Source organism: Antechinus flavipes, chromosome 4, assembly GCF_016432865.1.
Source record: "Antechinus flavipes isolate AdamAnt ecotype Samford, QLD, Australia chromosome 4, AdamAnt_v2, whole genome shotgun sequence".
Taxonomy (NCBI): domain Eukaryota; kingdom Metazoa; phylum Chordata; class Mammalia; order Dasyuromorphia; family Dasyuridae; genus Antechinus; species Antechinus flavipes.
The window spans coordinates 246,720,383-246,745,252 of NC_067401.1; the positions used below are offsets into that span (position 1 = coordinate 246,720,383).

A 24,870-nucleotide genomic window follows, 5' to 3' on the forward strand; every position below is an offset into this window, starting at 1 on the left:
TTAATTATATCCTCACAACAACCCTGGGAATAGGTAATATTTTCACCACTATTTATATACGTTTTTGGAAACTGAGGCTGAGAGAGATGAAATGAACTGCTCAGCATCTAGATCTAGCAAGATTAGAATTCAGGTCTTGTTGATTCCCAAGGCCAACACTTAATCCACTGTCCAATTCATTTTATGATTTTAATATTAGAGGCATGTGGTTTATTATGAGTAGCGTAAAGTCTTCTGTGGATTAAAAAAAACAAACTGAAAATGATATCAGTTTATTATTCAAGCATTTATTAAGCTACCACTTGTGTCAGGTACTCTGCTAGGCAGTGGGGATAAAGACAATTACATATATTTGCCCTTAAGGAAATTATAGCTGATGAGGGAAGACAGCACATACTTAAATATATGTATATAGAAAACAAATATGAGCAATATAGTTTGGTTGGGGACTTGTAGTTAGCTGGGCATTAAGAAAGGCTTTATGTAGAATTTATTATTTGTGGAGTGTTTTAAAGGAAAAGAAGTGGTTTAATGAATGAGGAGGGAGATATTAAGTGTTTACAAGGTGCAGAACACTGTGTTAAATACTTGTGATGGAAATAGGAAAGCCCTCTATTCTTGAGGAGCTCACATTTTAAATGAGTCAAATTTAGAAGGTCTCAATTACAAAGATCCTTTGAGTACAGCGAGGTAGATAATCTTTTAAAATATCTTTTCCATTAATAAAAAGAATATCTGTTTCTGAAATTAAACCACTTTGTGCTACCAAAGATTTTGATCAGAACTTATTTCTATATTAAGAGTATATAAATGGTAATTATAGCTTTTTATTTTAAGAAGTGGATGGGAAATAAGTATACATTCCAGTTATTTATACAGCCAGGGAAAAGGCCCATAGACAGGAGATTGAATATTGGGTGACTAATAATAGAAAAGTTGGGCTGGACACTACAAGATAGGGATAATTTATAAATTTGAAAACATAGATTGACGTCCAGGATATAAAGAACTTAAAAAAAAATTACTTAATTTTAGGAGACAGTGGTTTTTATTGAAGGGGAATAAGTCATCAGACTAGAACTTTAGGAAAATCACTTGATATTGGGAAACAATACATATACGCTGATGATGTCTTCAATGGTAGGTATGGTTAATACAGAAATTGATAAAAATTAATCCCTGAGGCAGGCAGGGGAGAAAGCATTAATAGAGATTAGTTTAGCTCTATGGTCCCACCCTCTGGGAAATTTATCCAATCTGAAATCCAAGTTATGTCAAATCCTGAGACCTATGCTTTATGAGGTCTTGGACAATTTCTTCTCACAATGCCCTGTCAGAAATCCCAGTCAGGTCCTTGAGGTTAACTTTTCCCTATAAAATCTATTCATAGGCTATCCCATGGCTGCTGCCTTCCTTTGGGTCAGTCTACCATGGCAGATATTTTGTGGCTCGGTGGCTTTCCCTTTCCCCTTCTGCTTCCCCCATGCCATATAGTATCTCCTCTAACTCATGCTTCCCAACCCCAATTCTCCTCCCTACGTAGGAATAACATTTAGGATGCTAAGTTCCTTTAGCTTGCCAGCTAAGAACATACCCCAACCTCATGGGGTGCTCCCTTTCTACTGGGTAATTGTGAGTTCCTCTGAGGAACTTGTCTTTCATATGCTCTCCCACTCTATTTCATATTTGCCATTCCTGATGTCTATTGTATCTCTTCATTTTGTGTATAGCCTATTCCCCTAAAAAAAAAATCTACTTTTTTAATAAAGAAAATGGCCATTGTGAATCTTTCACATGATTGAACCTCAACTTTTGATGCCTATCATTATTTGGTGTCGACATTTTTGGTGCAGAACACATCATACCCCAATAACATTTTTCACATTACTAGATTATTGAGTCAGAACTAGAGACTTAAGAAGACAAGGTCCTTCCTCTATAATGGAAATTCATTTTTTTTTTTAAACTGAAGGAAGTAATTTATCAGGAAAGGCTTCATTATACTCTTGCTTTTTAGTAGTCTTTATTAAACATACTGAAGTAAAATTACCACATTTACATATTACTATTTTCAATGAAAAAACAAAATTTAACTTTCATATGTAAACAGGTTAATCAGGATTATTCTTCAAACTAGAAATTTAATCTTTTAAAAATCTTTTCTAATACTTTTTAAATGTGTTTAGGTATGATATTTATAAATATTACATATAAATATCATAAGAGAAGCAGCCTGCTAGAGCTAAATCCTATCTGGGACACTAAATATGCATATTACCCTTAGAGGTGACATTTGACTTCTCTGCCTCAGGCAATTTTTAAGGATTTAATTACTAATTCAAAGGCAGATTTCTCTCAAATATATAGAAGGAGTTCCACTCTTTTAGTTTCTTTGATTAGGTGTAAGGGGTCATTCTTTGTCTCATTGCATCCTAGCCCTAATCACCTTAAAAAGTCAAGGTCTCCCTTTGCAAATAGGGCCATTTCTAGTTCTCTTGGACTATTCTTGACCACTTGATTCAGATGGCTGTAGAAGGGAAAGTGAAACATGACCCTGTACAGCTCTTTTAAATCCAATTCATTTGTATGTCTTGGAATCACTTCCCTGATGTTATGGTCCTCTTTCAGAATGAAAGACAAATAAGGAGATCCTTCCGATTCTTCCAATATTGCCTGCATATGTTTTATCTTAGATTCTGAGTTGACAAAGTTAGACTAAATTCCCTTTCACTAATTTGTACAGTGGAAGTAAGTCCTCACTTTGTATTTAAAGACATTTCTCACAGTTAGTTTGTTGTTGTGGTGGTGATTATTCAGTCATTTAGTCATGTTCAATTTTTCATGATCTCGTCGACCATAAGCTCTTTAGGCCCTCTACCCTCCAATATCTCTCAAAGTCTTTCCAAGTTCATATTCATTGTTTCCATGACACTATCATCTTTTCCTCTGCTATGCCCTTCTCCTTTACCATCAATCTTAACCAAGATTAAAATATTTTTTAGCAAGTTCTGCCTTCTCATTATGTGGACAAAGGATTTAAGTTTCAGCTTCAGTATTTGACCTTCCAGTTTATAGTCTGAATTAATTTCTTTAAATATTGACTTATTTGAATTATTTTTCTATCCAAAGGATTCTCCAAAGCCTTTTCTACAACCTAACCACAACTTGAAAATGTCAATTCTACAGAGTTCAGCTCTCTTTATAGTCTCTCAACAATCATATGTTGCTAATGGAGAAATCAAAGTATTGACTATACATATCTTTTTTGGCAAGGTACTGTCTCTGTTTTTAATATGCTTTCCAGATCTGCCTGGCTTTTTTTTTAAGTATCTTTCAATATCATGAGCATAGTCACTGTCTACAGTGATTTTTGAGATTAAGAGTATAAAATCTGACATTGCTTCCATTTCTTCTCCCTTTACTTTCCAGCAGCTAATGTGTTTAGTTGCAAAGGTTTCTTTTTTTCCTATGTTAAACTTCAAGCCAGTATTTGTATTCTCTCCTTTATTGCTCATCAAGAGGCTTCTTAGTTCTTCTCTACTTTATGCCATCAGAATGGCATTATCTGCAAATTTGAAATTGTTGATATTTCTTCTTGGCAACTTAATTTCAGTTTTTGATTTATCCAGCTTGACATTTTACATAGTATACTTTGAATATAAGTCATATAAATGAGATAACTTTTGGCCCCTAAATGAAGTACTTTAATGTGTGTCCTTATTAAATTTTATGTTACTCAGTTGAATTCAACATTTATTAAGCATTGTATGCAAAGTGCATTGCTGTGCTATTGATAAAGAAGGTACAAAAAGAAAAGAACTCCTGTCCTGAGGGATTACATATAGTTAAGAAGAAGATTTTGGGGTATGTGTTGGGTATAGGAAAAGGTGTAACATGAATATAAACAGGGAAATATCAGGGACTTTGAGAAGGAAAGGGGCACTAAAAAAAGGGAATAAAGAAAAGCATTATGGAAATTTGGGCTCAGTTTGCAAAGAAGATAAAGTTCCTAAGAGAGGATATTGAGAAGGACAAATTTTTTAGGTATAAAGGAGGACCAAATAAATGCAAAGGGATGGGCATGAAATGTCAAGTTTCAGGAAACAGCTAATAATCCCTTTTGTCTAGAGACCAGAATATGCAAAGGGGAGCAATGTGAAATATGTCTAAATAGGTAGATGATAGTCAAATTGTTTAAAGTTTTAAACGCCAAACTAAGGAGTTTGTATTTGTTATTGCAAAGTCTCAAGTAACAATTAGGGCATAGATCAAGGCCACATCCTTATGAAAGATCTTAATTTTTCTCATACAGTAAGAAATATGATCACAGCTGCTCACCTGGATGTATATAGAGCAGCTAAAAATAAATAGGAATGGGAACAGAACAGTTTCTTCTTAGGACAATAAGAGAATGTTTGAAGAAAGATACTAGGAAGGAGATTTGGTTCCTATGCAATGTAAACACATCCAGATTAATTCCACTGAAACAATAAGTAACTAACGTTGTGGTTAGCTGGGTTAGGAAGTACCTTCTGCCCGAGCCACAGGATCTTTCATTTCCCAGAGAGTGTAGGGAGTTGGGTGTCTCAGTAGGTAAAGATTGAGGGAAGCACTGCTGATAAAGAATGCCAGGCCTATCTGTGCTGCAGAGGCACAGGCCTTAGTGAAGGAACCAGCATATATGGGGCAGGGAAGTTGCTGGCTGCAGGTACTTAAAAAAGAATGAAGTTCTCTTTGGGTTCCAGGAAACCAAAGGCACTATACTACCCTCTTACCACCAGGACCACCACAACCACTGGAGGACCAGAGGTGATTACACTAATAAGATCTTATTAAAAATAATAATAATAATAATAATGACAATAGTAAGATCAGCAGGCAAAGGAGAAAGAAAACACAACTATAGAAAATCACCATCGGAATAGGGATCAGGATTCATCTTCAGAGAATAATTTTGCAATAAACAAAAAGCTTCTCCTAGCCCCAAAAGTAACATCAAATTGCTCCTTGTCCCAGAAGAATTTATAAAAGAATTAAAAAAAAAAACACTTTAAAATCAAATGAGAGCGATTGTTGGAAAACTTAGAAATAATAAATAATGACAACCTAAGGAAAAAAAAACAAAAAAATTATGAAAAGAAAGTCAACTAATTGTAAAAAGAAATCCAGTCTTAAAGAAGAAAATGACTTCTTGAAAATTAAAATTGGGCAAGGAGAAGTAGTGGCAACAGGAAATAAAATGTAAGGAATGGGGAAAAAAACCCATAATATTTATTGGTTTATCTCAAATCTATGACCAAAAAATAAAATAACTGAATCTGAATAGACTAATATAAGAAATAATTAAAGAAAATTGTGCTAAAGTATTAGAATAAGAGGTAAGGAAATAGAAATAGAAAAAAAAATCCACTAATCACCACCTGAAAAAAGAAAACCCACAGGAACATTATTACTAAATTTCAAAATTATGAAATTTCAGATCAAAAAGAAAATTTTATAATCAACAATAACAACAGCAAAACCAATTCAAATATTCTGGAACCATCATCAGAATCACACAATGCCTACCAGTTGCTGCAATAAAAGTGTTGTCTTAGGATATTATACATAGAAGATCTAATGAACTACAATTGTGGCTGAAAATCATATATTCAACAAAATTAACTGTAATAGTGAACAAAAAATGGATATTAAATGAATTGCTATATTTTTAGAATTTGTGGCAAAGAAATCTGAACTTAGAAAATCGAGTAAGCATCAAAGACATCTCAAGGGACTGAATAAGGATAAACTTTTTTCTAAATGGAAATGTAAACTATATGATATGATTCTAAGAAGTAAAATCATGTAGGAAAAAGTAAAACCAGTAATTATGTCATACAAATGAGGTGCAAAAGCAAGAATTGACACAGGAATTAGATTGGAAAAGAGGGCTGGTAGTTCTGAAATCCTGCTCACATTGGGAACGCGTTAAAGAGGGAACAATGCATGCATATATTCATATATATATGTATATATACATATATATTCAGAAGGATATAAAACACTAAAATTTATGAAAAATAACAGGAGGGAATAAAAAAAAGACAGAGTATAGAAGAGTAGAGATTAATGGAAATAGATTAAGGTGTGTAGATTAATGGAATGGAATACAAACTAGCAGGTAGAAAAGTAGAGTTAGGAGGGATACAAATAAAAGATATAAATACTAATAATGATCAGGAGTGGAATTTATTTTATTTCATTTTTTCCCATCTTTAATTTTAAAGCTTTTTATTTTCAAAATATATCATAGTTTTCAACATTCACCCTTGCAAAACCTTGTATTTCACATTTTTTTTCTCCTTTCCTTCCCCCCCTTCCCCTAGACAGCAAGTAATCCAATATATGTTAAACACGTGCAATTCTTCTAAAACATTTCCACAATTACACATACTGCACAAGAAAAATTAGATCAAACAGGGAAAAAATGAGAAAGAAAACAATGCAAGCAAAAAACAATAAAAAAAAAAAGTGAAAATACTATGTTGTGATCCATACTCAGTTGCCACAATCTGGATGCAAACAGCTCTCTCCATCACAATACCATTGGAACTGGCCTGAATCACCTGACTGTTTAAAGGAGCCATATCTATCAGAATTGATCGTGTAATCTTGATATTGATGTGTACAATGTTCTTCTGGTTCTACAATTTCACTTAGCATCAGTTCATGTAAGCCACTTCAGGCATCTCAGAAATCATCCTGCTGATCATTTCTTATAGAACAACAATATTTCATAACATTCATATACCCTAATTCATATATCATAATTTATTCAGCTATTCTCCAACTGATGGGTATCCACTTAGTTTTTAGTTCCTTACCACTACAAAAAGGGCACAGTTTGATAGTCTTTTGGACATAGTTCTATATTGTTTTCCACAATGATTGGGTCAGGTCACAACTCTACCAACAGTGTATTAATTTTCCCACATCCCCTCCAACATTCATTATTATCTTTTTCTATCATCCCAGGGGTCATCAAACTATGGCCCACGGGCCAGATGCAGCAGCTGAGGACATTTATCCCTCTCACCCAGGGCTATGAAGTTTCTTTATTTAAATGCCCACAAAACAAAGTTTTTGTTTTTACTATAGTCCAGCCCTCCAACAGTCTGAGGGACAGTGAACTGGCCCCCTATTTAAAAAGTTTGGGAACCCCTGAAACCAATCTGAAAGATATATAGTGGTAACTTAGAGGTATCTTAATTTGTATTTCTCTAAACAAAATGATTTAGAACATTTTTTTTCTTGTGACTAGAAATGATTTTAATTTCTTCATCTAAAAATTGCCTTTTTATATCCTTTGACCATTCATCAATTGGAAAATTGCTTTTATTCTTATAAATTTGAGTCAATTCTCTATAAAAATATAGAGAAAAAACAGAAATGAGACCTTTATCTGAACCTTATGATGTAAATTTTTTTCCAGTTTACTGCTTCCCTTCTAATTTTCTCTGCATTGGCTTTGTACAAAACCTTTTTAATTTAATATAATCAAAATTATCCATTTTTTCATTCAGTAACGTTCTATAATTCTTCTTTAGCCACTAGTTCCTTTCTTCTCCTGACAGGTGGGCTCTCCTTTGTTCTTTTAAATTTGTTTATAGTATTACTCTTTATATCTAAATCCTGAATCCATTTTGACCTTATCTTGGTATAGGATGTCAGTGCTTAGTTTCTGCCATACTAATTTACAATTTTCTCAGAAATTTTTGTCAAACAGTGAGTTCTTATCCCAAAAGCTGGGTTCTTCAGGTTTATTAAACACTAGATTACTATAGCCATTGACTACTGTGTCTTGCGAACCTAAGCAATTCCACTGATTGACTATTCTATTTCTTAGCTAGTATCAAATGGTTTTAATGACCATTGCTTTAAATATAACTTTAGGTCTGGTACAACTAGGCAACCTTCATTTGCATTTTTTTCATTAGTTCCTTTGAACATTTGACCTTTGCTTCTTCCAGATAAGCTTTGTCATTTTTTTCAAGCTCTGTATAGTAGTTTCTTGGCAGTTTGGTATGGCATTGAATAAATAGACTGATTGTCCTTTTTATTATATTGGCTCAGCCTACCCATGAGCACTTAATATTCTTAGTGGAATTTCTTTTTTAAAAAATTAGGCATAGTAATCATTGTTCTCAAAGTCAAAGTTTAAAAGATTCAGTCAAAAGAGAGAAATCTATATTGTATATAGGCCACATTATTATTGTTTTAGATGTATGTATATACATCTATTATATGTGTGCATATATATATGTAAGTGTACATTTGTGTATTATGTATATTTACACATATCCATGTTTAACCATAGCCTGCTTGAGAGAGGTTTGGTGGGAAGGAAAGGGGGAAAAAAAGAATAATGTAAAAAGTACACATCAGAAAACAAAACATACAAGGAAGCAAAGATGGATAGTTCTGAATATTCTATATCTATATGGAAATATATATACATATATATTTGAAATGAAAATTTATTGTTACATATTTTGAATCCTTTCATGTTCTATTGTGCATGGCAATATTTTTCTTTCTTTTTCTTTTTTTTCTACATTTTAAATAAATGTCAAATTTAAATAAATGCATTACAAAACATCAGGAAATAAGGCAGAAGGTAAAGTAAAACATAAACACACATTTAGAAGCATGAGACAGAAAAGAGGAAAGACACATAAAAAGACAGAGTCAGAAAACGACAGGGAGGAGAGGAAGAGGGGGGGAAAAGGAGACAAGCAGGAATGAATAGAGTCAGAGACATCCAGAGATGGAAATGTATGAAGATATGGAGTGAGACAGAAATGGTGACATAGGCAATGTTCTATATCACATTGGTACCGATCAAGTGGGGTGTTGTGGAAGTGGAGACAGCCAGCCTACTTAATTTTTTTTCTAAAGTTTTAACAGTTAATAGTAAAAAAAGATATTCAGTGAAGAAAAAGACAGCAACATATATGTGGAGAGAGATATATATAGAGAGGTAGAGACAAAGGCTTGGAGAGATAAGAAGGGAGAGGGGACAGTAAAGGAGGAGAAAGAAACAATAAAATGATCAAAGTGATGGCATCCTGCAGGTAAAAATGGAATATAGTATATTCTACTAAGTAGTAGAAAGGTTAAGCCTGTAAAGGACACTGATCTGTCTTGGAAGTTAGAACAAAGGAGGGGAATATGGATGAAAATGTAGAATGGTTTTGAGATATGGGTTAAAGAATGGTGGGAATTCACTGTACATATTCCTTCACTAGCTATGAAGATCTTTTGGAATCTTAATTATGTCATATCCTTTATAATCTCTGTCTTTCAGTTTCATGTTCTCCACACATTATCTATTTGCCTCTTCTTTTTCATTCAAATCTTTGATACAAATCGTGAATCACAGAATCATAGAAGTGTAACTAGAAGTGACTTTAGAGATACTCTAGTCTGTAAAGTACAGACTGGCTCCCTGGAGGCCTCGGGGTCAGCTAGAGTAAGGATAAATTAAAGTCCTTGATCTTTAGGGGTAGAAGTGAAAGATCTTTCCTGTATTTTGGAATCCAGAGTCTCCTGACTCTCTCCTCCTCTTTCTGCCACCAAGTGCCTTACCTATGATTATCTTAACACCAAACATTCAGTAAGCACCAATGGTGAGAGGAGCCATTTATCCAGATATATGCTAATAGAGTCATTATGTCACATCATATAAGTAATTTGCCTTAAGTGCTTTGTTGTCTGATTCAAGTATACCTTTTTGGAGTTTCATCCCTCTATACTAGTCCAACCTCGTTTTGTTTTATACAGATGAGGAAACTGAAATCTAGAAGAGTTAGTAAATATTGTATTCAAGTCTTGTTTCTGACTTTAAACTCAATGTTCTTTTATTGTACCACACTTAGAGTAGGACCAGTTGTATAGTTCCTGGGATGCTCCTTTGAGTATGACTCAGTACTCTAATAGATCTCTGGTCTTTTCAATTTGAATATTCTCTCCAAAAATGCAGATCACACATTGGTCTTTTCCTATGCCACTCTTTACTGATAAATTTGCAGTTTTTGCCATAGTACCTGCTCTGTGGTGGTAGATAAGGGATAGGGGGAGAGGTAAAGACAGAAGTCCTTTTCAACTTCTCTTAATGTTTAATTAGTCCTCTTTGGGTGTCACAATTCAACTTCTGTTGGCTCCATTTCTTTCTATCAAATAAAAGGGAAATTATAGCTTATTTCTTCAAAAGCTTTCCCAAAATATATGTATAATGCTTCTTGAACTTTATTTTGGTAATCTATTTTAAGAACCCTGTGCAAAAAGAAAATGAAGTTACTTTTGTTTTACTTCTTTTGATGAATCAAATCTTCATTTTTAAGTGCCATTGAACCATTAAGTCAACAGCAGCTATCGAAATTTGCCTGTATTCCAAGTTCATTTCATCATTATATTTTGTAGAATAGAAATTATTAAATTTCTATATTATTACAGTTACTCACATTTGCCAGTCTCTTACCCAGTTGCATTTCTCTTGTTCTCCAAGAATTTTCAGAAATTATTGATTGAAGTTCTGCAATCATGTCTTCACATTCTTCCAAAATCTTGGGATGTAATTCATCTTGGCCTGTAGAATAGAACTCATTGAAAGCAGATAGTTATTCTCTTTTTATATCCTCATTTATCATTGGTTTTAATTTCATTTTAACAATTTTCTCATATATTTTCTATCTACATTTTTTTGGGGAAAGGCAAAATAAGACTTAAATGGTTTCTTTGTAATGAATTATTTTTATTCCATCTATGCCAAGCAGTAATTCTTTCATCTTTCTGTCTTTTGTAACTAAAAATACATTTAAAATTTCCCATTTGCTGTTATAATGTTCCATCTCTTATTTTTATATGGCTATAAAAGTATTGTACATTTTTTGTGGTGAAATCATTTATATGAATTGTCAGAATTTTGTTCTTGACAGCATCTCTTCCCTTTTATACTTCTTTTGTATAATTTTAGGTCATAGGATCTTCCTTTTTTCTTTCTCTACACTCATTGAAATTAACTATCATGAAGTCTAAGTTGTACAATTTTCCTCTTCCAATTCCAAACCAAATGGTTTTTAAAATAGTAGATGAAAGGAATGCCATGGGGAAAAAATACTCAGCTTTCAAAAGAATTTTGGAAAAATGTTTATGCCATGGAATCTCAGGTTCCTGTCATTTTATTTTGAAAGCTACTTCATTATTGGTCAGAATTACTTTTGGATTAATAATTTCTCTCAGTATTTCCTTTATCTCTTGAAGTATAAAATTACCATTAAGCCAAAAATGTAACTGTCACACAATTTGTTAGCTGGGAAGTTCAATACTTAAACATTCTATATCTCTTTTTGTTTTCATAGATAATCTCCTTACCCTTTTTAAACTTTCTTCAGATGGCTCTTAACATCAATATTTAGCTGAAATAGTTTTCTCTAAAGTTTCCCAGTATTTCCTAATTGGCAAATCGAATATGTTTTCCAGTCCTCATCTTATTAAATTACACTTATTAAAACTCATGTCCAAAACTGTCCTCATAATTAGTCCCCTGATCTCTTCTGAATTTCTGTATTATAGTTCACAATACAATTATCCTTCCAGTCATTCAGGATCTCAATGTGTCATCTTTACTTTATCTTACTCTATCCACATCCACCTCCAAGCCAACCAGTTACCAAAACCTGTTGACTGTATGTTCACAGCTCTTTCATATATGTCCCCTCCTCTATTTAACACTGCTACCACCTTGGTAGAGGTCATTAATACCTTACATTTGTGCTTTTTCAGTTGCTTCCTTGTCTCATATTTTTCCTCCCTTAGTCCATCCTTTACTCAGCTATCAGTTATATTCCTAAAATATATATCTGATCAAGTGCCTTTCTTAATCAGTAAACTCTACTGGCTCTCCATTTGTTCCAGATTCAAATATAATGTCCTATGGCATTTGCAATCTTTCATAACTTGTATCCTTGCCTTTCCAGTCTTAAACTTTACTCCCATCCTTGTACTTTGCAAAGCAATGACGTTCACCTCCTTGCTATTTCTCATTGCCTGATTGTCTGTATTTTTCCTGGTTATTTCACATGCCTAGCATTTGTTCTTTCTTTATGTCTGACTCTTGGTATCCCTGGCTTCTTTCAGGTCTCAACTAATTTTCCATTTGGTGCAGTAAACTTTTCCTGCTTCTCCTTAGTGTTAATAACTTTCCTATTCTTATTATATCTACCCCAGATGTTCACATATGGACTTTTTGTACCCAGGTTATGGCAAAGCCTTCTTAACTTGTATTGTTCTGATCAGCCACAGTCAGACACACTGTATCATAACTCCAACATAAAGTCATTTTGATTCTTTTTGAGAACAAAAGGTCAACCAATAATATTCCTCTGAGAGTGTCTCCAGTTTATCCTTGTATATTTTGTTTTGTTCATAGAAATTTGTATGTTGCTTTTTCATCAGTACTTTCTCTCTCACCATTAGATTTTCTCTATGCAAATTGATAAAGTAGCTACAACTAAATAGAGATGTTTTCATGATGGCACCAAAGGATTAGAGAGGGATTAAGTGTCTTGTCCATGGCTACTCATGTAATCAGTACTTGAAACAGTACCTGTATTAGTCTTCATGGATTAAAAAACTGCTCTCCTATTCATTAGATGTGAAACTTCTTTGTTTCTCCCCTAAGGAATAACTGAGCAGAGGAACAGACCTTTCAGAATATTTATGTCTGTCTTTAAAAAGCAGGATAACTATATGAATGAAAACTGAATATAATTTTCTACTTCCAGAGACATTTCAGGGATGTTTTTAGATTGCATTGGTGAAAATGCTGAGTATCACAACATTTCTAGATGTTTAAGGGAAATAATGATTTTCCTTCTCTTATACCAATGAAATAGTCTTGTTTCATTCTTCCTTTGCTTTTTTATAAAGCTCTCTTAACAAACTAGTATGGTCTAGACGAAACTAAGAATTACTTATAATGTAGTTCTGAAATTTTAAGTTGTGCTGAAGTTTAAATTGTGATGAAAATTGGAAAAGAATTAGAAATTAGATAATTATATCAGTGGCTTAGAGTAAAAAGTGAAAGAAGGGATTGAGAAGCCACTGAGAATCCTATTTTCTTGTTTATGAGGAAATATCATGAGGAATCATCACAACCTTTTTGCAGTGAAGATAAGAGTTTTTATTGCTGTCCTTGTTATACTCACTTTTTTTATTATTTTATCTGAATATGTGTTTTACCTTACCCCCTCCCCCCATAATATTAAGGCCATTGCTTTTAGTGGGGGCTTTCATTTTCCATTTTAGGTTTAAGCAACAAATGGTTTGATCTTAAATCAAGAAACTTTAGGTATATAAGTAAACTATTGTTCAGTAATGTATTTTTTTTTTTGTTTCAGGAAATACAGCTGTTCCTCTGTCCTCTAAGGAGCTTGAATGTCCTGAGAACAACTCCAGTCAGCTGGAAGACTCTGGGTGTGATGTGTTAAGTGAAAATAGAACTGACCCTTCAGAACTGTCCCAGAATGTTGAAGAAAGTTTTACTTCATCTTCTGAAAATTCTGTATATCAACCACCCATTGTGAAAAGCCATTATGCCCTCCAAGAAAAAACTTTATCATCTCATCTGCAATTTTTGCAACACATTCTTGAACTGAAGAATTTAACAGAGTCTGGTAATTTGAAAACAGATTTAAATAAGTTTGAAAGCAGCAATTCCACAGTATCTGATTCTGTATTTCGGTTGCTTGATGGTCTGATAAATTTTTACAGTGACTCTAAACTCCCTTTCTCAAACTTTTTGACAGAAGCGGTTTATATTTTGACTAAGTTAATCGATGATTATAATTTATCTAATCACATACTTAAAACATGTTTCAAGAAGTTGGAAGAATTTGAGAAAACTCTGGTGCAGGTTATTTTAAAGAACAGCAGTATTAATCGGGTAAGTAGTATATTCTTACATTCTATAGAGTGAATGAGTTTAAGTGATATCCTGTTATATAAATCTATTTTTTGAAATGGATCTATCTTATGGTTCAAAAGTCCTTCCTTTGCACCAGTCAATATATGCTGTTATACATTGCAGCCAAGAACCTGCCAACTCACACAGGACTGTGCTCTCTAGAAGATTGCTTATTCTAATGTTCTATTTACTATTTTGTTGTTTTCATTTCTTAGTCATGTCCAATTCCTTGTTATTTCTTTTAGGGCTTTTTTGGCAAAGATAGTGTAGTGGTTTGCCCTTTCCTTCTCCACCTACCTTTACATATGAGGAAATTAAGGCAGTTAAATGGCTTGCTCAGAGCCACACAGCTTATAAGTGTTTGAGGCCAGGTTTGAACTCCGGTCTTCCTGACTCTAGGTCTATGTGCTGCACTATTTAGTTGTCCATTCCCTTTACTACCTAAAAATAAACAATTCTCAAATCCTAAAAATTTTAATGGTTTGGCTTAGTTTAATGACTCTGGATCATTGAAATCCCTTACTTTGTGCTGTCATATTATGATTGATAGCTACAAACTTGTATTTGTTCTTTCACTCTCATTAGATTGTAACCTGTTGAAGTAAGAGACTATGTCTTCTTCATTTCCTTTGTTACTGCTCTAGTAATGAGTACTATAGTATATATAGTAGTTGTTCCACAAATGGACTGATGGACAGTAGGAAACAAGCCATGCATAAAACATTGTATTTTTTTTTAATCATTGAGCATTACTTGGAGGTGCAGAAATAAGCCAACCCCAAATTCTATCCTGTTGCAATATTTATTTAGGCTGAATCTCCCTCCACCCCTACTTAAAGATAGCATTATTTTCCTTCCTTTTATTATGCTGTTTTTTCCTTGGTCTCTGCTTCCTTCCTTTTGGACAACATTAAATACCTTAATCTCTGACCTTTTAAATTGACAACTAAGAAATAATAGAAGTGGATACAGAGGAATAAATTGTCTGTTTCAGCCTTATCTTGGAAATTGTGTTTCACTTATATAAAGCTTGCATTTATTGATTTTTAAAAAATATTTTTATTTGCTTTTATTGAGTGCATAATCATAATTTTCATTTTTATATAAATATTCAAAATATTGGCCACAGTTTTTAAAGATCTCTTCAGTTGATTTCATTCTCTATCTGCATAGTTTTGTTTTGTTTGCTTGTTTGTTTGTTTTTGTAAATTATGGTATTATAATGATAGACACTGTAGGAAAAGAAACAGCATGATAGTTTTTTATCACTTATGAAAACATTTGATTTTTTTTGTAGAATCCTTTTATTTCCTATTCTCATCATACCCTATTACTGTGCCACAATTACAAAAGATAAAATTGACTTCTTATTGCTCTTTTTAGAAAAAGTTGAAAAAACCAACTATTTGATGATATTTTATCATTTTCCTGCTTTGTGCCTTGGTTTCTATCATATTCTTTCCAAAGAATTTAAAATACATTTTACATGAGGTATAATGCTAATACGTGGGTGGGTTTCATTATTCACCAGACACAATAGGAAAAAAGTTTGTATGTATTGTGTGTGTGTGTGTGTGTGTGTGCATGTGCATGTGCATGTGCACGTGCATGCTTTCACATGAATGCATCAGCTTTCTGGGTATATTGAATATCAGTTCTCTGACCAGGCCAAAAACAAAGTCTTATATAGAGGAGCTGAGTTATCAAAAACTCTGCAAAGAAAACACAAACCCTGACTTATTCTAACCTAACAGTAAGGAAAGTATTAAAGAATTGGGCAGAGGCAGCTGGAGGCATAGTAGAGCACTGAGTCTGGGGTCAAGAAGACCGATTTAAAGTAGCTTCAGACATTTACTAGATGTATGACTCTGGGCAAGTCACATAATTGCTATTTGTTTCAGTTTCCTCAAATATAAAATAGGGTTATTACTATTGTCTACTTTGCAGGATTATTGTAAAGCTCAAATGAGATAATACTTGTAAAAGGTGATTAGACCATCTCCTGCCAAAACCCAGTTAACTCTGACCTTTTTTGGTCATGGTGATCTTTGAAAAACATAAAAATAGAAAACAGAATTCCATATCATGTAGTCTCTTTCTTCCCTTGAAGTAGTTTGATATAGTTTGAAGTCAGAAGATCTAGGTTTAAATGTGATCTCTCTTACTTACTGTCTTGTGAATTTGGACCAAATCACTGAATTTCCCTGTTCTGTTTCTTTAAAATGCTATTCAAATGGCTTACAAGTGTATGGATACTTTCTTTAAGAATAGAATTAAAAGGTTCTGAAATGAGGAGCATCATCACCCCTTTCCTCCAGATACTAGCTCTAATTGATAAGAAGTGATTAGTGATAATAACTCATAATCTGTTCTCAGTGTGTAGTCATATCATTGATTTGTTAAAGCAACCTCAAATATAATTCACAATTAAAATAAACACGAGTAAAATGCCATCATATTTACAAGCTTATTTGTTTAAATAAGGTGTTAACTCTTTAACAATGGACAAAAGCGAAGACAGCAACTGTGCCTTTATAAAACTCCTTTTCTGGTAAAACGATCTGTGGAGCACAGTTATCGTCTTAGCCAGTAGGAGTTTGATTTTCTTGCCAGCTAGAGAGGCATACCAATCAAGGGAAATATTGGTTTAAAGTATAAGCTCATTTGCAAAATATTGTAGAAGGGTGGAAAGGTGGGAGCCAGAAAGCAGAAGTAACTAGATAGGATTGAGGAGCATCATGGGATTATGTGACTTGCCCAGAATCATACAGGTAGTAAATATCTGAAACTACATTTGAAATCAGCTCTTCTTGACGCCAGACCCAATGCTGTATTTATCCTTCTCCATCTGCCTCCAAAATAGCTAGTATGTTTTCTAGCTTCACTTTACTAGAACAAACCAAAATTCTTCTCCTTCTCAGAGTTCCAGGGGTACCCCTGACTGCTTAGGATATCTCTTCTTTACTGCCACCAACTTGGTTCTCTGTTCTAACAAAGTTCTCCAACCCCAATACCATTAAACACCAAAGATTATGACTTTAGTTCCACTTAACCACTTAACATCAATGAGCTTACACAAAGAGATATTTACTCTGATAATATACTAATATAGGAAGAATAAACATTTTCCTCCAGTACCTCAGGGGCATAAATCCTTCTGATACCATTTTGATCTCTGGGAAGAATAGACTCAGACTTAGTACAAATTCTACATAGTATTGATCATATTACATTCTGGTCCAAATCCATTATCACTATCTGATGAGTCCTCATCCTGTTGTCAAACTTGATCCTTTATGGTATCAATACTATAAATATAGTAATAAACTTTGCAAGGACTCAACTGTCAGAATTCTGGACCTCAGGTGGCTTACTTTCCTGAATTTTCAAAACTAACAGGTCATCATTTCCAAAAAAAAATAGTGTTAATTCAGTAAATGATTTGGGACCAAGTGTTGACCTTGGAAGGATAGTCTTATGTTTGTCCCTGAAAAGAAACCAGATCAATGGGGGAAAAAAAGATGCTGAGGTTTTGCTTTGGTTAGACCTTTAAAATGTATTCCAGACAATCAAGATAACTCTTTCTCACCACATGGTTAACAGACCTGAACCAATTGCAGAATGTCTACATACTCCAAAGTCTCTCTAAAGCACTTCCATTACATCATTGCAATTCTTGATGTTATCTCTCAATTGTCTTCTACAACAGCAATCACATCATCACTATTCCTCATATGTTCATAGATATTAAGGTCATTGAATACATAAGTATATGTAAATACACACAAAGTGAATACAAGGTAAATATGAGATAAGGACAGAGACCACTAAAAATTGTGGGAGTCAAGAAAGATTTCATGTAGAAGGTAATGTTCAAGTAGCATCTTGAAATGAGAGATTTGTGAGGCTGATGTGAGTAGAGACTACTATTTAGGTTCAGAGGCAGGCAGCACAAAAGGCATGGGGATTGGAGATAAGACTGTTACGAGTAAGGAGCCTAGAAAAGGCAATCTAGATGGATTATAGAGTGTGGGAAATTAAGTAATATATGATGCTTGTTGAAAGTTATTTTAGGGCCAAGTTGAAAAGGAATTTTAAAAGCCAAATAGAGTTTATACTTAATCTTAGAATCAATAAGGAGCCCCTAAAGCTTATTGAGTAAGGGAATTACATAGTCAGATATAGGCTTAAAGAAAATAACATTAAAGAAAATAAAGAAAATAACTATGTGGCCCATGAATTAAAGTGTAGAGAAACTTGAGGAAGGGATAATATCTGAGGTCATCATAATGGTATAAGCAAAAGGAGATGAGAACCTGAACTAAGTCCATATCTGGTTGAGTAGTAAGAGGGGAAGAAATGCATTTAATATGAAGGTAAAAAAGGCATGATTTGATGGCAATACATGATTTGGGAATAATATCAAGTGTATAAGCTTCAGAGACTAAAAGAATGGAACCCTGTATAGAAAGAGGAAATATTGATAGGATATGGGTGGAAGAAAGAAGAAATATTTTCTTGTTTGGACATGTTAAATTTGAAATGGGTAATTCGTGATATGGAACTCTGAAGCTTAGGCAAGATCTGCCTCTTAGAATTTTTCACTTCCTTTAGGATTCAACTCAAGCATCAGTTTTTAGATGAAGGTTTTCCCATAATCCTCTACTGTTAATGATCCCTGCCCTTCCTTGAAGTTAGCCAATTGGTACATGAATAGAGTCCTGGGTTCAGAATCAGAAAGACCTGAGCTCAGATTTAGTTTAAGACACTTAATTAATTATATAACCTGAGCCAAGTATTAATTTGGCTCAGTTTTCTTCACTATAAAATGGGAATGTTATTATCACTTTCCTGGGTTGTTGTGAAGATCAAATGAGAATATTAGTAAAGTGTTTAGCACAGTGTTCTGTTTGGCACATAGTGGATACTTAATGTTTGTTTCCCTCCTTTCTTATCTTATTTAATGGTGCTAGGACTGATATAGAGATATGAGTCATATGTGTACAGATGATAATGAAATCTATGAAAGCCTGCCAGGTCACCAAGTGATTGAGTGAAAAGAGAAGAGGATCCAGAACAGACCCTTGAACCACTCCCACTACTAGGAAGGGGTATTATGTGGGTGATGATCCAGCAAAGAGAAGAAAAAACCTAATATGAATGCTAATTGTAATCAGTAACCAAAATAGGAACATTGATAGTAATGCAAAGTTGAAATCACTCAAGATTTCCATGTTATTTAGAGACACAATTGTAAAAATGGTGTATGGTGTGGTAAGGTTAATCTAGGTTGGGAATTTTCATTCAACAGGCATAGTCCTAAAGAGAGTGAATAAAAATTTATTACTGCTTAGAACCTTAATTTAAATAAAACATAAGAAAAGAGGAAACTCATAGGACAAAAGTAATAAATATACAATTAACAAAAAAGTAAAAAATATACAATACAAATAACACAGTGGCCACTATGACAAACAAGCAGCATAACAACATACATAATCATCACTCTGAGGAAGCACCAACAACCAAATTCCTTGGCTGAGAGGACAGCTATTCAGAGTCTGGAGTGGGAACCATTGCTAGGCAAGTTTGTACAAGACTTCCTAGACCAAATCCTCAGTCTCTTTCCATTAAGGGGTTTTTATAGGTTGAGAACAAAGAAGGCACTAAGTGTTCTCATTTGATATGTGTTTCCTCCCAGAAACAGAAGACCCCATTACAAAAGGCCTACCAAAGAGAATATATGTTCATTACTTTAGAGGGATTGTGTTTGTACAAGGTACTGGCCAGGTTCTATACCTCTTTATATGCATAGATAATTTTCAACATATACCCTTGCAAAAACTTGTATTGCAAATTTTTTTTCTTTCTCCTTTCACCCCTATTCCCTCCCCTAAATAGCAAGTAATCCAAAATATGTTAACTATGTGCAATTCTTCTCTGTATATACATACAATTATCATGCTTCACAAGAAAAAAATCAGATCAAAAAGGAAAAAAATGAGAAAAAAATGCAAGCAAACAGCAGCAACAAAAGTAAAAATACTATGTTGTTATCCACACTCAGTTTCCACAATCCTTTCTCTGGGTGCAGATGGCTCTCTTTATCACAAGGGTTCTTCTCACTGTTGAAAAGAGCCACATCCATCAGAATTGATCATCATATAATCTTGTTTTTGCTCTCTACAATGTTCTCCTGATTCTACTCACTTCACTGAGTATCAGTTTATGTAAATCTTCTCCAGTCTTTCTGAAATTATCCTGCTGATTGTTTCTTAAAGAACAATAATTTGCCATTATATTTATATGCCATAACTTATTCAGTCATTCCTCAACTGATGTGCATCCAATTAATTTTCAGTTCCTTGCCATTACTAAAAGGGCTGTTCCAAACATTTTTGCACATATGGATCCTTTTTCCTTTATTATTATCTCTTTGGGATACAGAACCAGTAATGGCATTGCTGAGTCAAAGGGCAGATGCACTTTGATAGCCCTTTGAGCATAGTTCCATATTGCTCTCCAGAATAGTTAGATCATTTCACAACTCCACCAACAATGTATTAGTGTCCTAGTTTTCCCACATGTCCTTCAGCATTCATCCTTATCTTTTCCTATCATTTTAGCCAAGAGGTATGTAATAGTACCTCAGAGTTGTCTTAATTTGCATTTCTCAGATTAATAGTGATTTAGAGCATTTTTATATGACTAGAAATTGTTTTAATTTCTTCATCTAAAAATTTTCTGTTCACATCCTTTGACCATTTATGAATTGGAGAATGTCTTGTATTCTTATAAATTTGAAATTCTATACTTCATGAATTTGTATGGCATCCTTGTGCAAAAAGCCATGCTCTTGTTTTAATTTTAGCATATGTGCTGCTGAAACAAGCACTATTTTTTTTTCCTTAAAAAAGGTATTTTTTACATGAAATGACTTTCTGAAAGGGAGAAGGTACTAGGATAAATTCTAGTATGTAAAAAAAAATTGAATTTGGTATTAGATGCATTTGAAGGAAAAAAATTCAGCACTACATTTGCTCAGCATTCCTTGCACTTGATTATTGTCTTGGTTGAGCTGCAGGGAAGTGAAACTGGCCTCTAATGCTATTGTTTTTGGTCATGGGCAGCTCCTCCACAGCAAAATGGGTAATGCACTGGATTGTGAAGTTGAAGCCCACTATGTTGAGATCAGTAGGCAGTTCCTGCAAAACGGTGCAGTTGCACTGTACATTTTCCTAAAATAATAGTATTAGAAGGGGCATGGAGCAGCTAGTATGCTCAGCAGAAGAAAAAGCAGCAGGAGCACAAGTAGCAATGGTGGCATGAGCAGCAGCAAGTGGGAACCAGGTGAAGATGGCAGTGGCGTTGGTGGAGGACTCAGAACTCCTGGCAGTCCTGAGTCCTCAGGTAGTTCCAGAGCCCTGGGCTGGGGAAGATACACATGATCTTAGCTTTATTCTCCACATCCAAACTTTCCCTTCCACCACCTGCTCCCCTATCCCCCAAGGTTGGACAGTGTGAGGTGAGAAGAGAGTATAGAAGTCATGGGTCTTCTCAGAAATGAGTTGGGTGAAAAAGAAAGGTCCCTGCCTGGGCTGGGTTGGACTGGGCTGTTTTGTTTCTCTGCAACAGGAAACCTTACTTTGCCCTTTGAGGAAGTGAGTTGGGAAGGAGGACCAAGTTATGGACTAGATACCTACACACACACACACACACACACACACACACTTTTGTTTTTTGCTTTTTTCTCCACTCATTGTATCTTCTGGAACCAGAAGTATTTTCAGAAGATTTTTCTGACCCTTGAATTGAGGTAAAATTGAGGAAAAGAAGAAGAAAATTACACTATCAAATAGGGAATAGAAATATGGACCAACATTTGAAGTATATATAATATATTAGAGAATTTGAAATTGCTTATTAGACAGTGAGGTAGCACAATAGATATTAGGTCAAATCTGTCTTCAGACACTTAATTGTGTGACACCTGGGCAAGTCATAACCCTATTTACCTCAAGTCTTCATCTATAAAATGATCTGTAAGAGAAAAAAGATAAACCATTTCAATATGTTTGCCAAGAAAACCTCAAATGGGATAACAAAGAATCAGACACAACTGAAATGACTGAACAATAATACTGAACAAGACTTGCATTCATGTTGTAAAGCCTATTTGGTCATAGTATGTGATCTCTATGATTTATTGTTGTAATCTCCTTGCTAGTTTTTTTATTTAAAATGTTACAATCAGTATTCATTAGGGAACTTAGTCTATTGTTCTATTGTTTTTTATTCTTAGTGGTTTAGGTATTAAAACCATATTTAGGTCATTAAAGAAATTTGGTAGGACTTGTCATTTACCTCTTTTTTTCACAAAGTTTTCATTGTATTGAAATTAATCGTTCTGTAGAATTAGCTTCTAAGTGATTTGATCCTGTTAGCCAACCTCTTTGTGGAGTTCATTTATGGATTGCTCAATTTCTTTTCCTAGGATAAGTTAATTAAAGTACACTTATTTTTTTTCCATTTTTCTGTACATATTATATTTTTTAAACATTTCATTAAAATTGTCACTTTTATTGAGACAAAATTGGGCAAAATAACCTCTAATTTTTTTATTTACATCTTTTTTGTAGTGCATTTACTCTTTTTATTTTTGATACAGGTAATTTTGTTTTCTTTTTGTTGTAATCAAATTAATCAGTGCTTTATGTATTTTTGGTTTTATTTAATAGTTCAGTATTGTTCTGTTTTATTTTTTTTAACTTTCACTTTCATTAATTTCTCCATTTTTTCCAGAAATTATATTTTCTTATTTAATTGGGGATTTTTAATTTATTTTTTCTATTTTTAATTGCATACCCAAATATTTCTCCATTTTATTTGTGCAAATATTTATTTATTTATTTATTTATATTTTAGTAGCCTTTATTTACAGGTTATATGTATGGGTAACTTTACAGCATTGACGAATGCCAAACCTCTTGTTCCAATTTTTCCACTCTTTCTCTCCATCCCCTCCCCCAGATGGCAGGATGACCAGTAGATGCTAAATATATTAAAGTATAAATTAGATACACAATAAGTATACATGACCAAACCGTTATTTTGCTGTAGAAAAAGAATCGGACTCTGAAATATTGTACAATTAACCTGTGAAGGAAATTTAAAAAAAAAAAAATGCAGGCAGGCAAAAATATAGGGATTGGAAATTCAATGTAATGGATCTTAGTCATCTCCCAGAATTCTTTCCCTGGGTGTAGCTGGTTCAGTTCATTACTGTTCCATTGGAACTGATTTGGTTCATCTCATTGCTGAAGATGGCCAGATCCATCAGAATTGATCATCATATAGTATTGTTGTTGAAGTATATAATGATCTCCTGGTCCTGCTCATTTCACTCAGCATGAGTTCATGTAAGTCTCTCCAGGACTTTCTGAAATCATCCTGTTGGTTATTTCTTACCAAACAATAACATTCCATAATATTCATCTACCACAATTTATTCAGCCATTCTCCATTTGATGGGCATCCACTTAGTTTCCAGTTTCTGGCCACTACAAAGAGGGCTGCCACAAATATTCTTGCACATAAAGGTCCCTTTCCCATCTTTAAGATCTCTTTGGGATATAAGCCCAGTAGTAACACTGCTGGATCAAAGGGTATGCACAGTTTGATAACTTTTTGAGCGTAGTTCCAAATTACTCTCCAGATTGGCTCTATGTATTCACAATTCCACGAACAATGTATTAATGTCCCTGTTTTCCTACATCCCCTCCAACATTCCACATTATCTTTCCCTGTCATTCTAGCCAGTCTAACAGGTGTGTAGTGGTATCTCAGGGTTGTCTTAATTTGCATTTCTCTGATTAATAATGACTTGAAGCATCTTTTCTTATGGCTAGAAATAGTTTCAATTTCTTCATCTGAGAATTGTCTATTCATATCCTTTGACCATTTATCTATTGGAAAATGGCTTGATTTCTTATAAATTGGAATCAATTCTCTATATATTTTGGAAATGAGGCCTTTATCAGAACCTTTGCCTGTAAAAATGTTTTCTCAGTTTATTGCTTCCCTTCTAATCTTGTCTGCATTAGTTTTGTTTGTACAAAAACTTTTCAATTTGATATAATCAAAATTTTCTATTTTGTGATCAGTAATGATCTCTAGTTCTTCTTTGTTCATAAATTCCTTCCTCTTCCACAGGTCTGAGAGGTAAACTATCCTGTATTCCCCTAATTTATTTATGATCTTATTCTTTATGCCTAGGTCATGAACCCATTTTGACCTTATCTTGGTGTATGGTGTTAAGTGTGGGTCAATGACTAACTAGTTTATTTCTTAGCCAATACCAAATGATTTTGGTGACCGCTGCTTTACAATATAGTTTTAGATCTGATACAGAAAGGCCACTTTCATTTGATTTTTTTTTCATTAGTTCCCTTGAAAGTCTTGACCCTTTGTTCTTCCAGATGAATTTTGTTGTTATTTTTTCTAGGTCATTAAAATATTTTTTGTGAGTCTGATTAGTTTATGTAGTATTTTCATCTTTATTATATTTGCTTGACCTATCCAAGAGCACTTAATATTTTTCCAATTGGTTGGATCTCACTTAATTTGTGTGGGAAGTTTTTTTTTTGTAGTTTTGCTCATCTAGTTCCTGATTTTTCCTTGACAGATAGATTCCCAAATATTTTATTCTATTGGCAGTTACTTTAAATGGAATTTCTCTTTGTAACTCTAAATGTTGGATTTTGTTAGTGATATATAAGAATGCTGATAACTTGTGTGGGTTTATTTTGTATTCTACAACTTTGCTAAGGTGTGGATTATTTCTAATGGCTTTTTAGTAGAAT

At 33.7% G+C, this 24,870-nt stretch overlaps 1 protein-coding gene across 1 annotated transcript in view; it reads left to right on the forward strand.

The window, feature by feature from the left end:
- Positions 1-24,870, forward strand: part of MEI4 (meiotic double-stranded break formation protein 4) — a 256,106-nt gene that overhangs the window by 40,954 nt on the left and 190,282 nt on the right. Inside the window, 1 exon segment of the mRNA XM_051997294.1 lies at positions 13,418-13,987. Coding sequence (XP_051853254.1) covers positions 13,418-13,987 — 570 coding nt within the window.